Here is a 14,992-nt window from a genome sequence, read left to right as displayed (position 1 = left end):
AATAAAGAAAATCTACATTTTAGGACAGCCACCACATTACAATGATTTGCACTACTTATAGTATGCTGTGTGTTTTTTAAGTATGAAAAGTATCTTAAATTCAATTGTGATTGAATCATATTCTCGCCAAAATGCTTTATAAGTAGATGCTGTTTCTGCGCCCTATGGCATGTTGGAGCTGCTGAAGTGATTTAAAGAATGTGACATTTTTCCTCTTATTTGCTTGCCATACTTGCAGAAAATGTATTTCCTCTGGCTTTTACCAAGGAGAGCATTTTCCATGGTATCTTGGAGCTCTTTGGGGCTTTTCCTCTGAAAAATGAACAGTTTCTCTTACCTAACATTGCTGTCAACTGCTGTGAAATCTTTCCTCACACCCCAGCCATTCATAACCTGCTTTTGGTTCTCACATCAATATTAATGTTATTATGGTTGTAAGAATAAAATATCTGAAAAGCAAATACAGTCATGAGCAAGTTTAGATCTCTTGTCTACCCTTCATTGTCAGGTAATCAAAGCATTCCCTACCTAACAACCTTAATCCCCATCCCTCTAGCGTCACATGCCTGACGGGCCTCTCTCTGCCCGTGTCCATGCCATGGTGATAAGGAGGTGTCAGAGCCTGGAGTCTTGTAGACCATCACTCAGGATGAGACGCCACTCCAAGTGGCAGCATTTGTGCAAAGGTGGTGTCAGATTCCTGGTCTCCAACGCCAACATGCTCTATTGACAATCCTGCTGTCAGGTTGCTCCGTTGCCCTCTGAACCCTCCCACTTCCTTTTTCTGACACGGGCATGCTGACGCTCTTATCAAGGCCACAGCAACAGTACAAATGGAAAAAAATACATGTCACATCATCACCTAGCTTCTGCTGTTAACAGTCGGAAGCAGATAACAATAATGGAATAACACTGTGGAACTTTCTAACTTAATAGGATCCTCAGTCAGCATGCGGATTTACATAGGCCAAGTGTGCAGGGCAGAGATATCGACTGGCAGTGAACAAATTGATCCCTTATGTAAAACTAGTATAAAGTTTTAAGATGTATTGTAGAAAATATTCCTAAAAACAACAATATTCCCGACGTCTTTGTTCACAATGGCTTGTTGTCATTTAACTCTGGTGACTGTACAAAAAATATTGGATTGAATCTTTCAGTTTTTTTTCATTCACTTAGGCACATTTCTTGAAAGAGAATTTTTATTTCAAAACAATAGTTTCAAACAATAATGCATGTGTTTCGCCCATTTGTGCAAAAGATAAAGTACAGTTGTCTACAATTCGCTTGGTGATCAAAACTGATGAGTAATTTCTCAGTGAAATTGTCATTTTTTCAACATCCTTTCATCCTTTGTGCCATTATATGTTAAATGATCCATTAAATTATCAAAATCTGTCAGACATACATACATATACAGGTGGCTTCAAAAGTAGGTATTCAGTAATGAAAAACAAAACATGCACAAAATGTATTTTATGATTATACAAACATATCAATAGTAAACATATTAATTCCTCAAATGTTCAAACTGTTTGCCCCTGGCATCCACAAACCCCACTAGTCAAGTGTGGACACCAATGCACACTCTGGCACAAAGGTCTTTATCAGCATCAATTTCCTGGCAAGCCTCCCATATGAACTGAACCATGGCAATAACAGAACGTGGCTTGCGTGCGAAAACCCTATCTTTTACGCATCCCCAGAAAAATAAGTCACAGGGCCACATATAGTGCTATGCACTTAACCAGATATGATGAAACTGCAATTTTCAACATGTTTACAGTGCAGTAACTTAACATATTTCATGCTTAAATGCATGTAGAACAGTATAAATAGGAATACAAAAGGTTTGAAGCAAATAAAAAATAAACACTTACTGTGATTTCTTTTTTTCAGTGCAAGAACAGCAGACCAACATGAATTGCAAGAAGTAATTTTGTGCATTTTTACACTGCACTTTTAAGATTTCATACTCAAATGCATGTAGTTGTACTGAGGGCCACTTCAAGTGAGGGTGCGGGCCGTATGCGGCCCCCGGGCCTCCAGTTGCCCATCCCTGCTTTAGAGTCTTGTAGCTTGCTCAAAATCTTTAGTTTATCTCTGAAAATTATATTTTTCATATCAATGAACATGTCAGTGTCATTAGCATGAAAAATCATTGAGGAAATGTTGAGTCAAGTTGCCTTTATAACAGTGTCCTCTGTAAGTATTTAAACTATGGCTAAAGTTTTGATGACAATGATTGAAAATGCTAAAGGCTGCACTTTTTCTGCTTGCCATTTATACATTTCAGCAGCACAAAGTTGCATAATACTGGACATGGGAGAATATTCCATTGGTTGATGGAACACTTCACACATTTCCCTTAATTAGTAAAAAATCAAGATTAGCCTGAAAGCATTTCATTAATTCAGGACATATTTTGACAACTGATTCAACCATTTGCATGTAAAGACTAATGCCAAAATGCTTTGGGGATTGAGACTATTCAACATAGAATAATACAGTATGATGCATTTTGATAATAACCAATTAATAATGAAGGAATCAGCAGACGATCATACATCATCATTTGCATGAATTAGCCAAAGCATTTGCAATTTGTTCAAAAGAATGAGACACTGCTTTTATGATGTGCACACATTACTAGATGATGTGGAGGCCGAATGAGTCGTTTTGATCATTTCAACTCTAATCTGAGAAAAGTACATAAGAGACTGAGAAAAACTGAAATATTTTATTTTTATTTATTTTTCTCAGCTTGAACACTTTGTTCACTATGTGTTCTTGTGGGCCCATCATGTTCTGTGTCGGCTTTATTTAATGGAAAACAGATACAGCTTTTCAAATATTAACAAAAAATAGAAAAGAATCTAGGTCAAGCTCACCGAAACGAGAAATATTAATATTGTTAATAAAAGGTAGCCTACATTCAATTATACAAAATCTGCTTTTTCATAATGTATCATTCCATTTACTCTTACATGGTCTGGAAAAGGGATCCATGGCGATGTCAACAACACAGTTGAGCAGGTACGTGTGATGGCAGCTTTGTTCATCACTCTTAAGCTACAAAGCTCTTGTTCATGTGAGGCCAACTTCAAATCATAAACACATGCTTAATCTCATTGGGAGATATGGAAGAGAGAGCGTGAGAGAGATTTGGACAGGAGGCTGTTTTCATTACTGCAATGTCACACTACATTATAACCACAAGGGGGAGACTTTATATTACTGAAAAACCATCACACCCCAAAAGCTTCACCTGAATGACATATAGGGGAACATAATTTGAAGGTGAAGTCTTGTCCTGGTTGGCCAGTCTTGGGCTATTTTGTCCATTTTTGAATCCTTTTCATCCTGCCTGTATCACTTTAAAAAAATGTTTAAATACCATGTTGGTATATTTTTTTCAGCACAACCTCACCAAAATGACCTGATAATAATTATTTCATCCTGACTTACTGGATCGACATTTTGACCCCAAAAGTTGTTTTTTTTAAACTTCCAAATCACGATCATGCTCAATGAAGAATTTGAAATGTTGCAAAGGTGAACACAGGTTGCAAATATAACATATAAGAGGGTTACATCCAGTTCTATATTTTAATCCAAAATATATTTGACCTTGTCTCCAGTTTTACTTGGTATATCATCATCAAACTAAAACTGGCCTCAGGGAGTTTACAGTCAGAACTTTAGAGATAAATTTACAGTAGGACTCCTCGCTACTTTGTTTTTAAGTCTGGATGTGATGAAGAAGTCATGCTTTGGCGCTTTTGGTGACTCCAGAGGGTTAAGAAAGAAAATGTAGAATACGCAACTGGCATTCAACCAGCATATATAAGATAGTTTTACAACCGACCATTTTCTATGGAGACAACCCTCTGGTGACAAGAAGAGATTTATATAGATAACAGTTTAGAACAAGCAGTACTGAACGGGCCCTCGCAGTACACGCGTGTCGGGGCATGCTGCCGTCGGGTGTGTGCGTTACAGGGGCCAGGCTATACCACCCCTATGAATTTCATTGCCTTAAGTGTTATAGTGTGGCCACGGTACCAAATATGAATTTAGATTGCCACCACAATGTCACCTAGGGGCCGATCAATAAAACCTTAAAGGGTTATCCTCAGGAGGGCATTGACAATAATTGTACCAAGTTTTGTATAATAATGCACAAACTATCCCTTTAATCCTCATACAGTTTCTGAAGGAGGACTCTTATCTGATATGTATAAGTTAGAAGAGGCAGGTAGCAATGGTGGAAAGTAACTATGTACATTTACTCAAGTACTGGACTTAAAGTAAAATTTTGAGGTACTTTTATGTACATTTTATGTAACTTTATACTTCTACTCCACTACATTTTAAGACATATATTGTACTTTTTATTCCTCTACATTTAGCTGACAGCTTTAGTTACTTTTCAGGTCAAAATAATGATACATTTAAAATGATTACCCATTTTTATAAATTAAACCACTTAAAAGTTTATTAGGTAGTTAAAGTGAGCAGAGTGGAGTCATTGTTCAAAGGATCTGAACACTTCTTCCACCACTGTCTTTTTTACTTCTTTACTTTTTTTGAATTTTTTTTACATTTATTTTTCTTTCTTTATTTTATTTTATTTTTTAAATTTTTAAATTGTTTTATTTTTTTCATTATTTATTATTAATTATTATTTATTTATTTATTTATTTATTTTTTTAATTTTTTATTATTATTTTTTCTGCGTTTATGCGCGTTTTTGGCCTCTGCGCATCTTTTTCGCTCAAGCGAAGCGAAAAAAGACGCGCATGCGCAGAAGCGAAAAAGACGCGCATGTGCACAAGCGAAACAACACGCGCATGCGCAGAAGCTGGAAAGGCCGCTCATGCGCAGAAACGCTGAAAAAATAATAATTAAAAATAATAATAATAACAATAATAAAAAATAAAAAAATAAAAAAATAAAAAAATAAAAAAATAAAAAAATAAAAAAATAGAATAAAATAAAGAAAGAAAAATAAATGTAAAAAAAATTCAAAAAAGTAAAGAAGTACAAAAGACAGTGGTGGAAGAAGTGTTCAGATCCTTTGAACAATGACTCCACTCCGGGCACTTTAACTACCTAATAAACTTTTAAGTGGTTTAATTCATAAAAATGGGTAATCATTTTAAATGTATCATGTTTTGACCTGAAAAGTAACTAAAGCTGTCAGCTAAATGTAGAGGAATAAAAAGTACAATATATGTCTCAAAATGTAGTGGAGTAGAAGTATAAAGTTACATAAAATGTACATAAAAGTACCTCAAATTTTTACTTTAAGTCCAGTACTTAAATGTCCGATAAAGTATGTGGGAGTTATCAGCCAAAACGCACTTTCCTTTATTCCTTTACAACAGATTATAAAATTTTTCGCCAGGTGTGACTCATATTTAAAGTTTCATGAGTTTTGGGGTATGTTCAGGCAGTGAAAAATGCGATCATTTGGGAAGAAGAAAAAAAAATCATTCGAAATACAATAGGGACCTAGCAGGTTGTTGCCTGCTCGGGCCCTAATTATAGTTGCATTATATGGGTACAGACATGGTAAATCAGTTGTATTACATCTATCAGATACAATAACAAACAGCAGCGCCACGCCTGTTACACTGTTTTACGCGAGCATGCGCAGTTGGAACGAGGTGGGTGGAATGGAATTTTTTGTTTATTTTCGTGGCCAGTTAACCGTGTTGTTATAATATTACCGTTATTGATTACATTTTTTATGAAGGACAATATATAGGGGTACAAGATTAGCTGGTGTTCTGTTATAACATTTCATGAGGTAGCGGATTTGGGCCACTGTAGAAGCTAGCGAGCTAGCGTGATGTTGAGGGTTAGTTAGCTGTTAGCCTATGTGCTAGCAAGCTAGCCTAAATATCATTATTGCGAGCTAACGTTAGTTTAACGCCAGATATCATTTCAACATTTCGAAACCCAGAGCCACTCGCTTTTTATCTTGCACCACTGGATGTAACACTACTGCACAGAGGACTGACTGTAAGTTCACAAATCAGTTCGTGTTTGATTTGGTTATTTTAGTAAATGAATGGTTTCTAAATTAGCGTTGACGTTAGCGAACGGTATTCCACCAACATTCGCTGGGCAATGGTAGCTATTTAACGGTCTTCGGAAATTGTATATTTGTTTAACATATTTAAACAGTGGTACGTAATGACTGACAATTATAATTTAGGCCCAGGTTGGGTTGCACACTATTGAGGCATTGCTACGAAGAATACGCTAACACCCGTGTTCATTAGCTAGCTCTGGTTCGTTACCCATCTGGGCTAACGTTGGCTACATTTGCTGTGAAAATTATCTTAACCCATAAGAACCCAGACCCAGTAATCCTTAAAGGAAAATTATGGGGGATATACTACAGACCAAGTGGACCACATAGAAGACATTTATGATGTTTTTAATTATTTATTGTATTTAGGTTTATGATATTTCTTTTTTAAAAATAAAAATCTAGACACATTTTCTGCTTACAGAAACACAAATTTGCCTTTTTCTTTGCATCTCCACAACGTATATCACCATTGTGACATTAATAGTGCTGTTTAACAATTAATTATTTTTCAGTTTTATTTTTAACTAACAAAATAAGAATAAATCAATAATAAATAAAAACAAATAACCATTTGCCTTTTTGTTTGCATCCCCATAGCATATATCAAAATTGTGACTATTTTGTTCAGTTCCCTATTAATTGATTATAATTGTTAAATGGGTTTATACTTAGCCTAATAACAAAAAATAAGCTTTTTGAAATTAGCTACTTTTTCCACATTTCTGTTTCCACTCACACACACATTTTGGAGAAGTCACTTCTTGTCAAAGTCACATGACCACCACACCTGGGTGTTGAGTATAAGTCGCTTAGGGATTTAATGAGATAGGTTGAAGCATAAAGCTGAATGAGATTCTAGAAAATTTAAAGTGTTTGTTACACGGGTGTCACCATGGGTTCTTATTGGTTAAAAAACATATGTTAACATAATGTTCATTATCTCTTCATCTTAAAATGATAAAGCAACCATAAAAGTTGGCTCCACAATTTTGTTTTGTTTTGCTTTTCAATACAAAATTATAACAAATACACAAAAACATTACAAAGCAACCATACACTACAAATGCAAAGATAAAGCCAATTTTCTCACCAATTCCTCTCTCACCCAAACCTCCAGCCTTCAGCTGTTGTACAAAAGAAGTTTGATACAACGACCTAGATAATAAATCAACTACATCAGCATATAGACTTGGAGCAGTTGAAGTGGTTTATGTTCAAATAAAATGAAGATTGAACATACACAAATTGACAGATTTAATAAAATATAAAATAAAAGAAATGGAAGCTAACCAGACAACCTAAATTATGTATCTAGAGGTTTTGCCTTTTCTCCATTGTGGTTTTTAGCTCATGTGTTATTTCAGCCATTGTAAAGGTACATTAGATTGACCTCAGAGAGGGTTTATTATGATAATTAATTTCCTTCCTACACCTGACATTTAGTCAGGGTGATGCACAGATTTTACAGTGAGTGCCACTTTTGTTTGGTGTCTTATCTTTGTAATAAAACATGACTCTTTCTTTCTTAGGTTGCTAATGTTGGGCAGCACTGGATCAACAGTACTTTCACCTTGACACATCCACTGACAAAGGCAAAGAGAAAAAAAACCTTGAAAGCCTCCCCAAGGTTGAAACCTGAGGAGCAAGATGTCAGTCACGAACACTCCCACAAGTAATGATGCCTGTCTGAGCATTGTGCATAGCCTGATGTGTCACCGACAGGGAGGGGAGAGTGAAAGCTTTGCTAAACGAGCTATTGAGAGTCTTGTCAAGAAGCTGAAGGAGAAGAAAGATGAGCTGGATTCCCTTATAACAGCCATCACTACAAATGGAGCTCACCCAAGCAAGTGTGTAACCATACAGAGAACTCTGGATGGACGGCTACAGGTACAGTAGCAACAGTTATACGGTACAGTTGGTTTAATATTATTGTCTTTGTCACTTTGAAAGAAAACACTACATGTCTCATTAGATTTCCCCCTCTTTGCTTTAGGTTGCAGGGCGCAAAGGTTTTCCCCATGTTGTCTATGCCCGGCTATGGCGATGGCCTGATCTACACAAGAATGAATTGAAACACGTGAAATATTGTCAATATGCCTTTGACTTGAAATGTGACAATGTTTGTGTCAACCCATACCACTACGAGAGAGTCGTCTCTCCAGGCATTGGTAAGTAAGCGTCACAGGTTATATAGTCTTGACTAGATCATCATTTTCAGTTATTGGTAAAAAAAAAAAAATACTGATAATACAGACCCACTGAAGGATTGTAAGGATTAATACAAGTTTGTGTATTTTTAACATGATGTATCCCCCTTCAAACAAGAAGTTGAAATTATTACCTAAACTTGGAATAAAAAAAAACAACCCTTGTTCTGTATATGTATTGTTATTTATCATTTAATCACCACAGCATTTTTTTCTCATTATTTAGAATAGCATATGAACTCCTGATACTTCCCATTCTTAGTGATAATATGATGCATCTGGTTGAAAAAAGTATAGCCCATGTTCACATTTTTATTCAGAATATTGATCTACCTTCATGTTTTTGCAGACTTATCAGTGTTGACCATTTCAAGTTCAGGTAAGGAGGTGCCCAAGTTTTTTCTGTTAGATCTTTTAAGATTTTGTGGATGTCAATCAGACTTACCAATGTCTGCTGTCTTCATGCAGTTCCACTCATGGTAAAGGATGAGTGCGACTATGACAACCAGCAATCTCACTCCAGCTCTGAAAGCCACCTGCAGACTATCCAGCATCCCCCATCAAGACCTGTTCCACCAGAGGCCTTTATGAGCCCCTCTCTACTCCCCCCATCGGAGGGCAGCGGTTCAACTTCAACCTCTGCTTTCTCTACCATCAGTGCTGGACCCTCAAGTGAGTCAACAGATATATGCAAATCATAATGGAAGATAAACTCTGTGCTCTTTTTTTTGCCTGACAGAAATAAATTAATGTGATCATGTAAAAAAAATGCTGCAAAAGTAGTAATAGGTTATTTAAAAAGCACTTTATATAAGGGATTGCCAATTGATACGCTTTAAATTTTAATCTTGAAAATGTTACTTGTAATGCAATAAACATCTATTTGTGGTATTTAGCCTTCTGATCTGATCTCTCGTACAGATTTGAAGTTGACAACACAACTATTTAATAATTAATATTTACAGATCCTACTCCCAACTGGAACAGAAACAGCAGCTTCCCCCCTGCAGTGCCTCAACATCAGAACGGGCATCTACAGCATCATCCACCCATGCCTCACACAGGACACTACTGTGAGTAGAAAGCAAAAACTCAAATCAAGTGAATTTCTTTATAAATAGCCCATATCCTTTCTTTTGTTTGAAGTTGATTTCCATATTAAAGTAATTTTCTAGAAGTAAAAGTGGATTTAAACAGTATGTAACAGTGACACAGATGTTGTAGGACAAAACTACCTAGCAGACTATTACTGTGGCTATTGATGTTCAGATCAGCCTCAACCCCTGATTTTCTGGGATTCTTCATTTTCAGCAATGTTACTGCATGATAACATGTCACATCTTTAGAACAGCTGTGGTTTCGAAATACTTGTTTAAAAATAATGTTGAATTGTTCTTGCAGGGCCTGTTACCAATGAGATTGCATTCCAGCCCCCAATATCCAATCACCCTTGTGAGTACAGAGCTGCAGATGGAGGATAGTCCCCATATTTAACATAATCATTGTAACCCATTTGACCTGAGGTTATTTGTTGGTTTGTTACAGCTCCAGAATACTGGTGCTCCATTGCGTACTTTGAGATGGATGTTCAAGTTGGGGAGACGTTTAAGGTACCCTCCACATGTCCGATAGTGACTGTGGATGGCTACGTTGATCCATCAGGAGGGGACCGCTTTTGCTTGGGCCAGCTGAGCAATGTCCATAGGACAGAGAACATAGAGAGAGCCAGGTACCACACACACACACACACACATATTTGGAAATATATCATTGTATATAGTGAAACTTGCGTATAGTTATTTGGGTAGTCAGTGATGGTAGTCAGGATTTCAGTGATGCAAAGTGTAAGTCCTTTCTGTTCTTAGGCTCCACATTGGCAAAGGCGTGCAGCTGGAGTGCAAAGGGGAAGGAGACGTCTGGGTGCGCTGTTTGAGTGATCATGCAGTGTTTGTGCAAAGCTATTACCTGGATCGTGAGGCGGGACGTGCCCCTGGAGATGCAGTCCACAAGATCTACCCCAGCGCTTACATCAAGGTGAGATTGCAGTACAATGGTCACACAATGAGACCATCAGAGACCATCCAAGTAAGTATTATTTAAATGAGCAAATTCACGATTGCTCTTGGCTGGCTACATTTACATGCACACCAATAATCCAGTTATAATGTGATTAACACTCTAATGTGTGTAAGATGAGGCTGTTGTAAAAACCATTCTGATATCTTAATGCTTAGATTTGCAATTACTGTAGTCACAGTAAAAATGTGTGGAGCATGGCCATTCAGTTGTATTATTCAAGGGATTTTTTTTTTTTTTTTACCATAAATACATCTTAATCCAACAGTGACATGATTAGATAATCAGAATGCTTGAGTGTCCGTTCAGTATCTTGTCAGCAGATTTTAACATCTGTCTTGTCCCCTGCCAGGTGTTTGATTTACGCCAGTGCCACCGGCAGATGCAGCAGCAGGCAGCGACGGCTCAGGCAGCAGCTGCAGCCCAGGCAGCAGCAGTGGCCGGGAACATTCCCGGGCCTGGCTCAGTGGGAGGCATCGCCCCTGCCATCAGTGAGTGTTAATACTGCTGCACTTACCCTTCAACAAGTGTGTCATTATGATTGCCTCTCATCATTGTCTTTTGTGTCCAGACTAATATCAAGGACTTTCTTATGGCACTAGAATGCACAGTGTTGTGAGCGAGAGAATTATATAGCAGAATGAACGGAAGAAAAGCAACAAGCAGTGTCTGTTTTATGATGAAAAACTGGAACACAGGCTAGATGATTATTCAATTAGCATATCGTAACTAAATTGAAGAGACCTCATCATTTTAATTTGGCCATGCTCTAGGCATAATTGTGTCTGTTCAGCTATATTATTGAGGGAAATGTTAAAACTGGGTCTGGATGTGTTTACAACATATATCCAGTATAAAAATGACCAAAGATACTTAAGATATGCTTAAAGGACGGCATATAGTCCACACCAAGTTATGGAAAATATAAATTCTTTTGACTAATTTAAAAAGACAAAAACCCAAAACAGAAAAGTCCTCATATTTCACAATGTGTTGATATTAAAATGCATTCACACATCAGTGCCATGCTCGTACTAAAAAAGAGCTGTGATCGACTTAAAAAAAAAAAATATTTTTTCATGTTTTCCCATTTAATTGTAAAGTCAAAGTTGAGTTAATGCTTGAGAACAAACTTTGATTGACTGCCCGCATTAATAATGAGTACATATCAAGCAGTTTGCTTTGCTTTATCTGTCATTTTACATAGCTTTGTAAAGAGGTTTTATCAGAGGCATGCTTAACAATGACAAATTGAGTTGAGGTTGATAGAAGTTCCACAAAGCTAACATCATTACAGACTAACATTTGGACAATGAATATGTTCCGTAGGCTTTAGCTTGAACGCAGTAAAACATGTGTGGCCTTATCAGAGTGGGAGACATGAATATGATATTAGTACTTGGTTGTGTGTTTATGCGGTATATGTTCAAACTTTTGCTGCAAGAGTAACTTAGTAAACATGTCTCTGCAAGCTCTGGCCTATAGTGGCGCATCGATCTAAAAGTTACTCCCTGTAATTCCCCTGCAGGTCTGTCTGCTGCTGCAGGCATTGGGGTTGATGACCTGCGCAGGCTGTGCATCCTGCGGATGAGCTTCGTGAAGGGCTGGGGGCCCGACTACCCACGGCAAAGCATCAAAGAAACACCCTGCTGGATTGAGATCCATTTACACCGAGCTCTACAGCTACTGGATGAAGTTCTGCACACCATGCCCATAGCTGACCCTCAACCCCTTGACTGAGTTAAAAGGCATGAACTGTACAAAAAGAGAAAACAATCAGACTTAACTTTTTAACAGACCACTTCACCTATAGGCATGGAGTGCCTAAGGAGGACTGCAACCACAGTGATGCTGAGTAGGTTGTAGGAGTAGGAACAAGGACATAAAGGCCGGCAGTATACTCCAAACACATGGCTTTCGAATCCAGTGCTATGAGTAGTTGCAAGTCTACTGAGTGAGACTACAGGTCTGTAAGTGTCAGTGACTTCAACAAACAACATCTGGAGGAACATGCCAAGTACAATGGGAGGAGATGTAGTACTTTTGAAACATGCTGAACAGAGGATGAAAAAGGCAGCTTGTATCCTGACATTCATCACCAATTGGACCTTTATAACGGCATGACGTGAACAAGGCTGTGTATCTCAAATCTTAAGTTGAAACAAAATACTTGAAGTAATTATGTGAATTAAAGAATGTTTCCACAGCGAGATCAAAAGATGCAAAAAGCCTTGCAATTATTTAATTGTCTTTTGTACTGTACAAAATAAATTAAAACCGTAAATGAATGCAGGATGTCAAACCCAAAAGGATTCACACTAAGCTGTATTTTTTTCAACTTGAATATTTATAATTTTAAGATGTATAGAGCCCTTCATAAAACTAACATACTATTTGGATTAAAACCAGTAAAGCTGAGCACAATGTGATTTATTGGATGAAAACATGTAATTTACCCTGTCTGAATATACTTAATGTCATTTCAGTTGGAGTATACTGCTGATCCAGTCCTCCTTCAAAGGCTCTCATCTGCTTATATGGCTTCATGTAAGTGGAGTTTTTCACCTCACAAATCAGGGCATTTATGTAAAATCATGCTTTTCATTTCTTATGTTCTTGTAAGATGTAATCTTAAATATTTTTTCAGTGCTGACGGTCTTTGCTTGATGTTTTTTGATTTATACTTCCCTTTTAAATAGTTGTTTTTTACTGATGTAGAGAGCATTTTAAACAGCCTGCTTTATCTAACCTCAGCTTCTCTTTCAACACAGTAAAGCTTCCATTATTCCGCCCCCAGTCAAAGCTGATATGACATTGAAAAGGGAGGTTTTCTACTGAGGTTTTTTCAAAGAGAAGGTTATTATAACACATAATATTTATAAATCTTTTTTCTAAATTAGATGCCCAACTAGTGTCTGTTAGCACTTTATTAATTTGCTTAGGTATTTTGTCTTGTTTCATAGTCTCATGCATGGTTACTTGTTGTACCCATATAATTTCTTAGCGTAGTTGAAAAGTATTTCTTGCTCATGACCTTAATGAGATCAATGAAAAATATGCTTCAAATTATCAGCCTAACATCTGTATTCAGTATCAAATACTCAACCACAGCAGGTTTGAAAGGTGTATTTAGCTCGCTGTAGATGAGTGTAGGCCAAACTGTAAACACGGCTAACTGTAAAACACCCAAGCTAGTATTCATCGTTTTTGATGATGTGAAAAACCAGACGGGTGTAGCGATTGGCTTTTGTCCTGCTACCTAATCAGATCAGATGTTGTACATGAAATATTAATGCAAAATTACGCTTATTGGATCGGAGCAGTGGAAATGAAAACAGTAGTTAATAACTTACTCATCATGTTATGTTTTAAACAAACTTGATGTAACTCACCAGCAGGATCAGTTGGGAACCTAGGGTCTATAGGCTATGCTTTTATTATTTTTGATTTACAGAAAATTATTTTCAAAGGGAAGTCACTGCCAGAAGACTTAAAGGCCAGACAAAGACTGTGATTTGTGTAAATCATTACTATAAAATCATTATTTATTTGTAGCATATTTTGTCTTAAAGCTTTTTGGGCCATAGATATCCATAAAAACCTTAATATTGAGCTCTATGTGTTGCTAGAAAGGTAGAATGATTGCTTCTTGGAAGTCCCACCAGTTAAACAAACAAAAAAGAATTTAATATGAGGATGCTATATGATCAGGACATATTTCCTGCATTTTGGACCAATCACATGACTGGGTTTAACAACCAGCCACTTTTCAAACCTACTGTTGGTGAGTCTTTGATACTGAAAAGATGCATTTTAGGTGGAACATCAATTCAAGACGGCTCACTGCCACCCATTTTAATTGGACTATTACTTGGATGACACTTACTGTAAGGTATTCTTGACATCAGCAGAGTAAAGGAGGCAAGGAACAAACTGTGAGAGGAAGTGTAAGCCATATTGATGCCAAATATACATTTATAAAAACTGAAAAGATATCGGCCTGCAGCCATTTCAGTGTTGCTTGCAAAAGCTTGATTTTAATTATGCACTGAATGATTTTTTAAAAAAAAGTTTTGCTCCGCACAGTTCATCAAACAGTATTTTGGTATTTTGAGCTCCGTTTACCTACAGCTGTTGCAGTATTTTGTACTCTTTAGCTACCTTTCCAGTGATGAACCACAAAAAAACTATGATGCTATACAGTTTTCAGAAAATGCAAGTTCAGCTCTTATTAATCTTTGTGTCATACATTCTGAATATGTACTGAGTTTGGATGATATTGGTGTTTATATGTACGAGTATGGTTGAATAAAATTCAATGGGCTTACACTATTGTTTTGGAGTTTTTAAATCTCTATATAGAATTTGATTAGTGTGTAGAGTCAGAAATATGAGCGGACACTTTACTTTGAACAAGAAACGTTTATTACTGCAAAGACGAGTCACAAATTTTAAGAAAACAACACTAAGAAGCTAGCCTGAGCTGAGATCTGAAATATTCAGAAAACCAAACTACATGTGTCTTTAATAGTTTCTATATTCATCAATACGACACACTAAATGATAATGTCTTTATAAATATAAAAGTCCCCCAATTGTCCTC

At 36.8% G+C, this 14,992-nt stretch overlaps 1 protein-coding gene across 1 annotated transcript; it reads left to right on the top strand.

The window, feature by feature from the left end:
- Window positions 1–5,660: 5,660 nt before the first annotated feature.
- On the top strand, window positions 5,661–14,718 carry smad4a (SMAD family member 4a). The gene is made up of 11 exons (XM_059357520.1): window positions 5,661–6,030; window positions 7,636–7,993; window positions 8,100–8,274; window positions 8,663–8,692; window positions 8,782–8,985; window positions 9,279–9,386; window positions 9,715–9,765; window positions 9,859–10,042; window positions 10,179–10,347; window positions 10,742–10,880; window positions 11,918–14,718. The coding sequence occupies exons 2-11, from the start codon at window positions 7,754–7,756 to the stop codon at window positions 12,127–12,129; spliced, it is 1,512 nt and encodes a 503-aa protein (XP_059213503.1). The 5' UTR covers window positions 5,661–6,030; window positions 7,636–7,753; the 3' UTR covers window positions 12,130–14,718.
- The last annotated feature ends 274 nt before the right edge of the window (window positions 14,719–14,992 follow it).

This window comes from Centropristis striata, chromosome 19 (assembly GCF_030273125.1).
Source record: "Centropristis striata isolate RG_2023a ecotype Rhode Island chromosome 19, C.striata_1.0, whole genome shotgun sequence".
Lineage (NCBI taxonomy): Eukaryota > Metazoa > Chordata > Actinopteri > Perciformes > Serranidae > Centropristis > Centropristis striata.
This window is presented reverse-complemented; position numbering and strand designations above follow the sequence as displayed.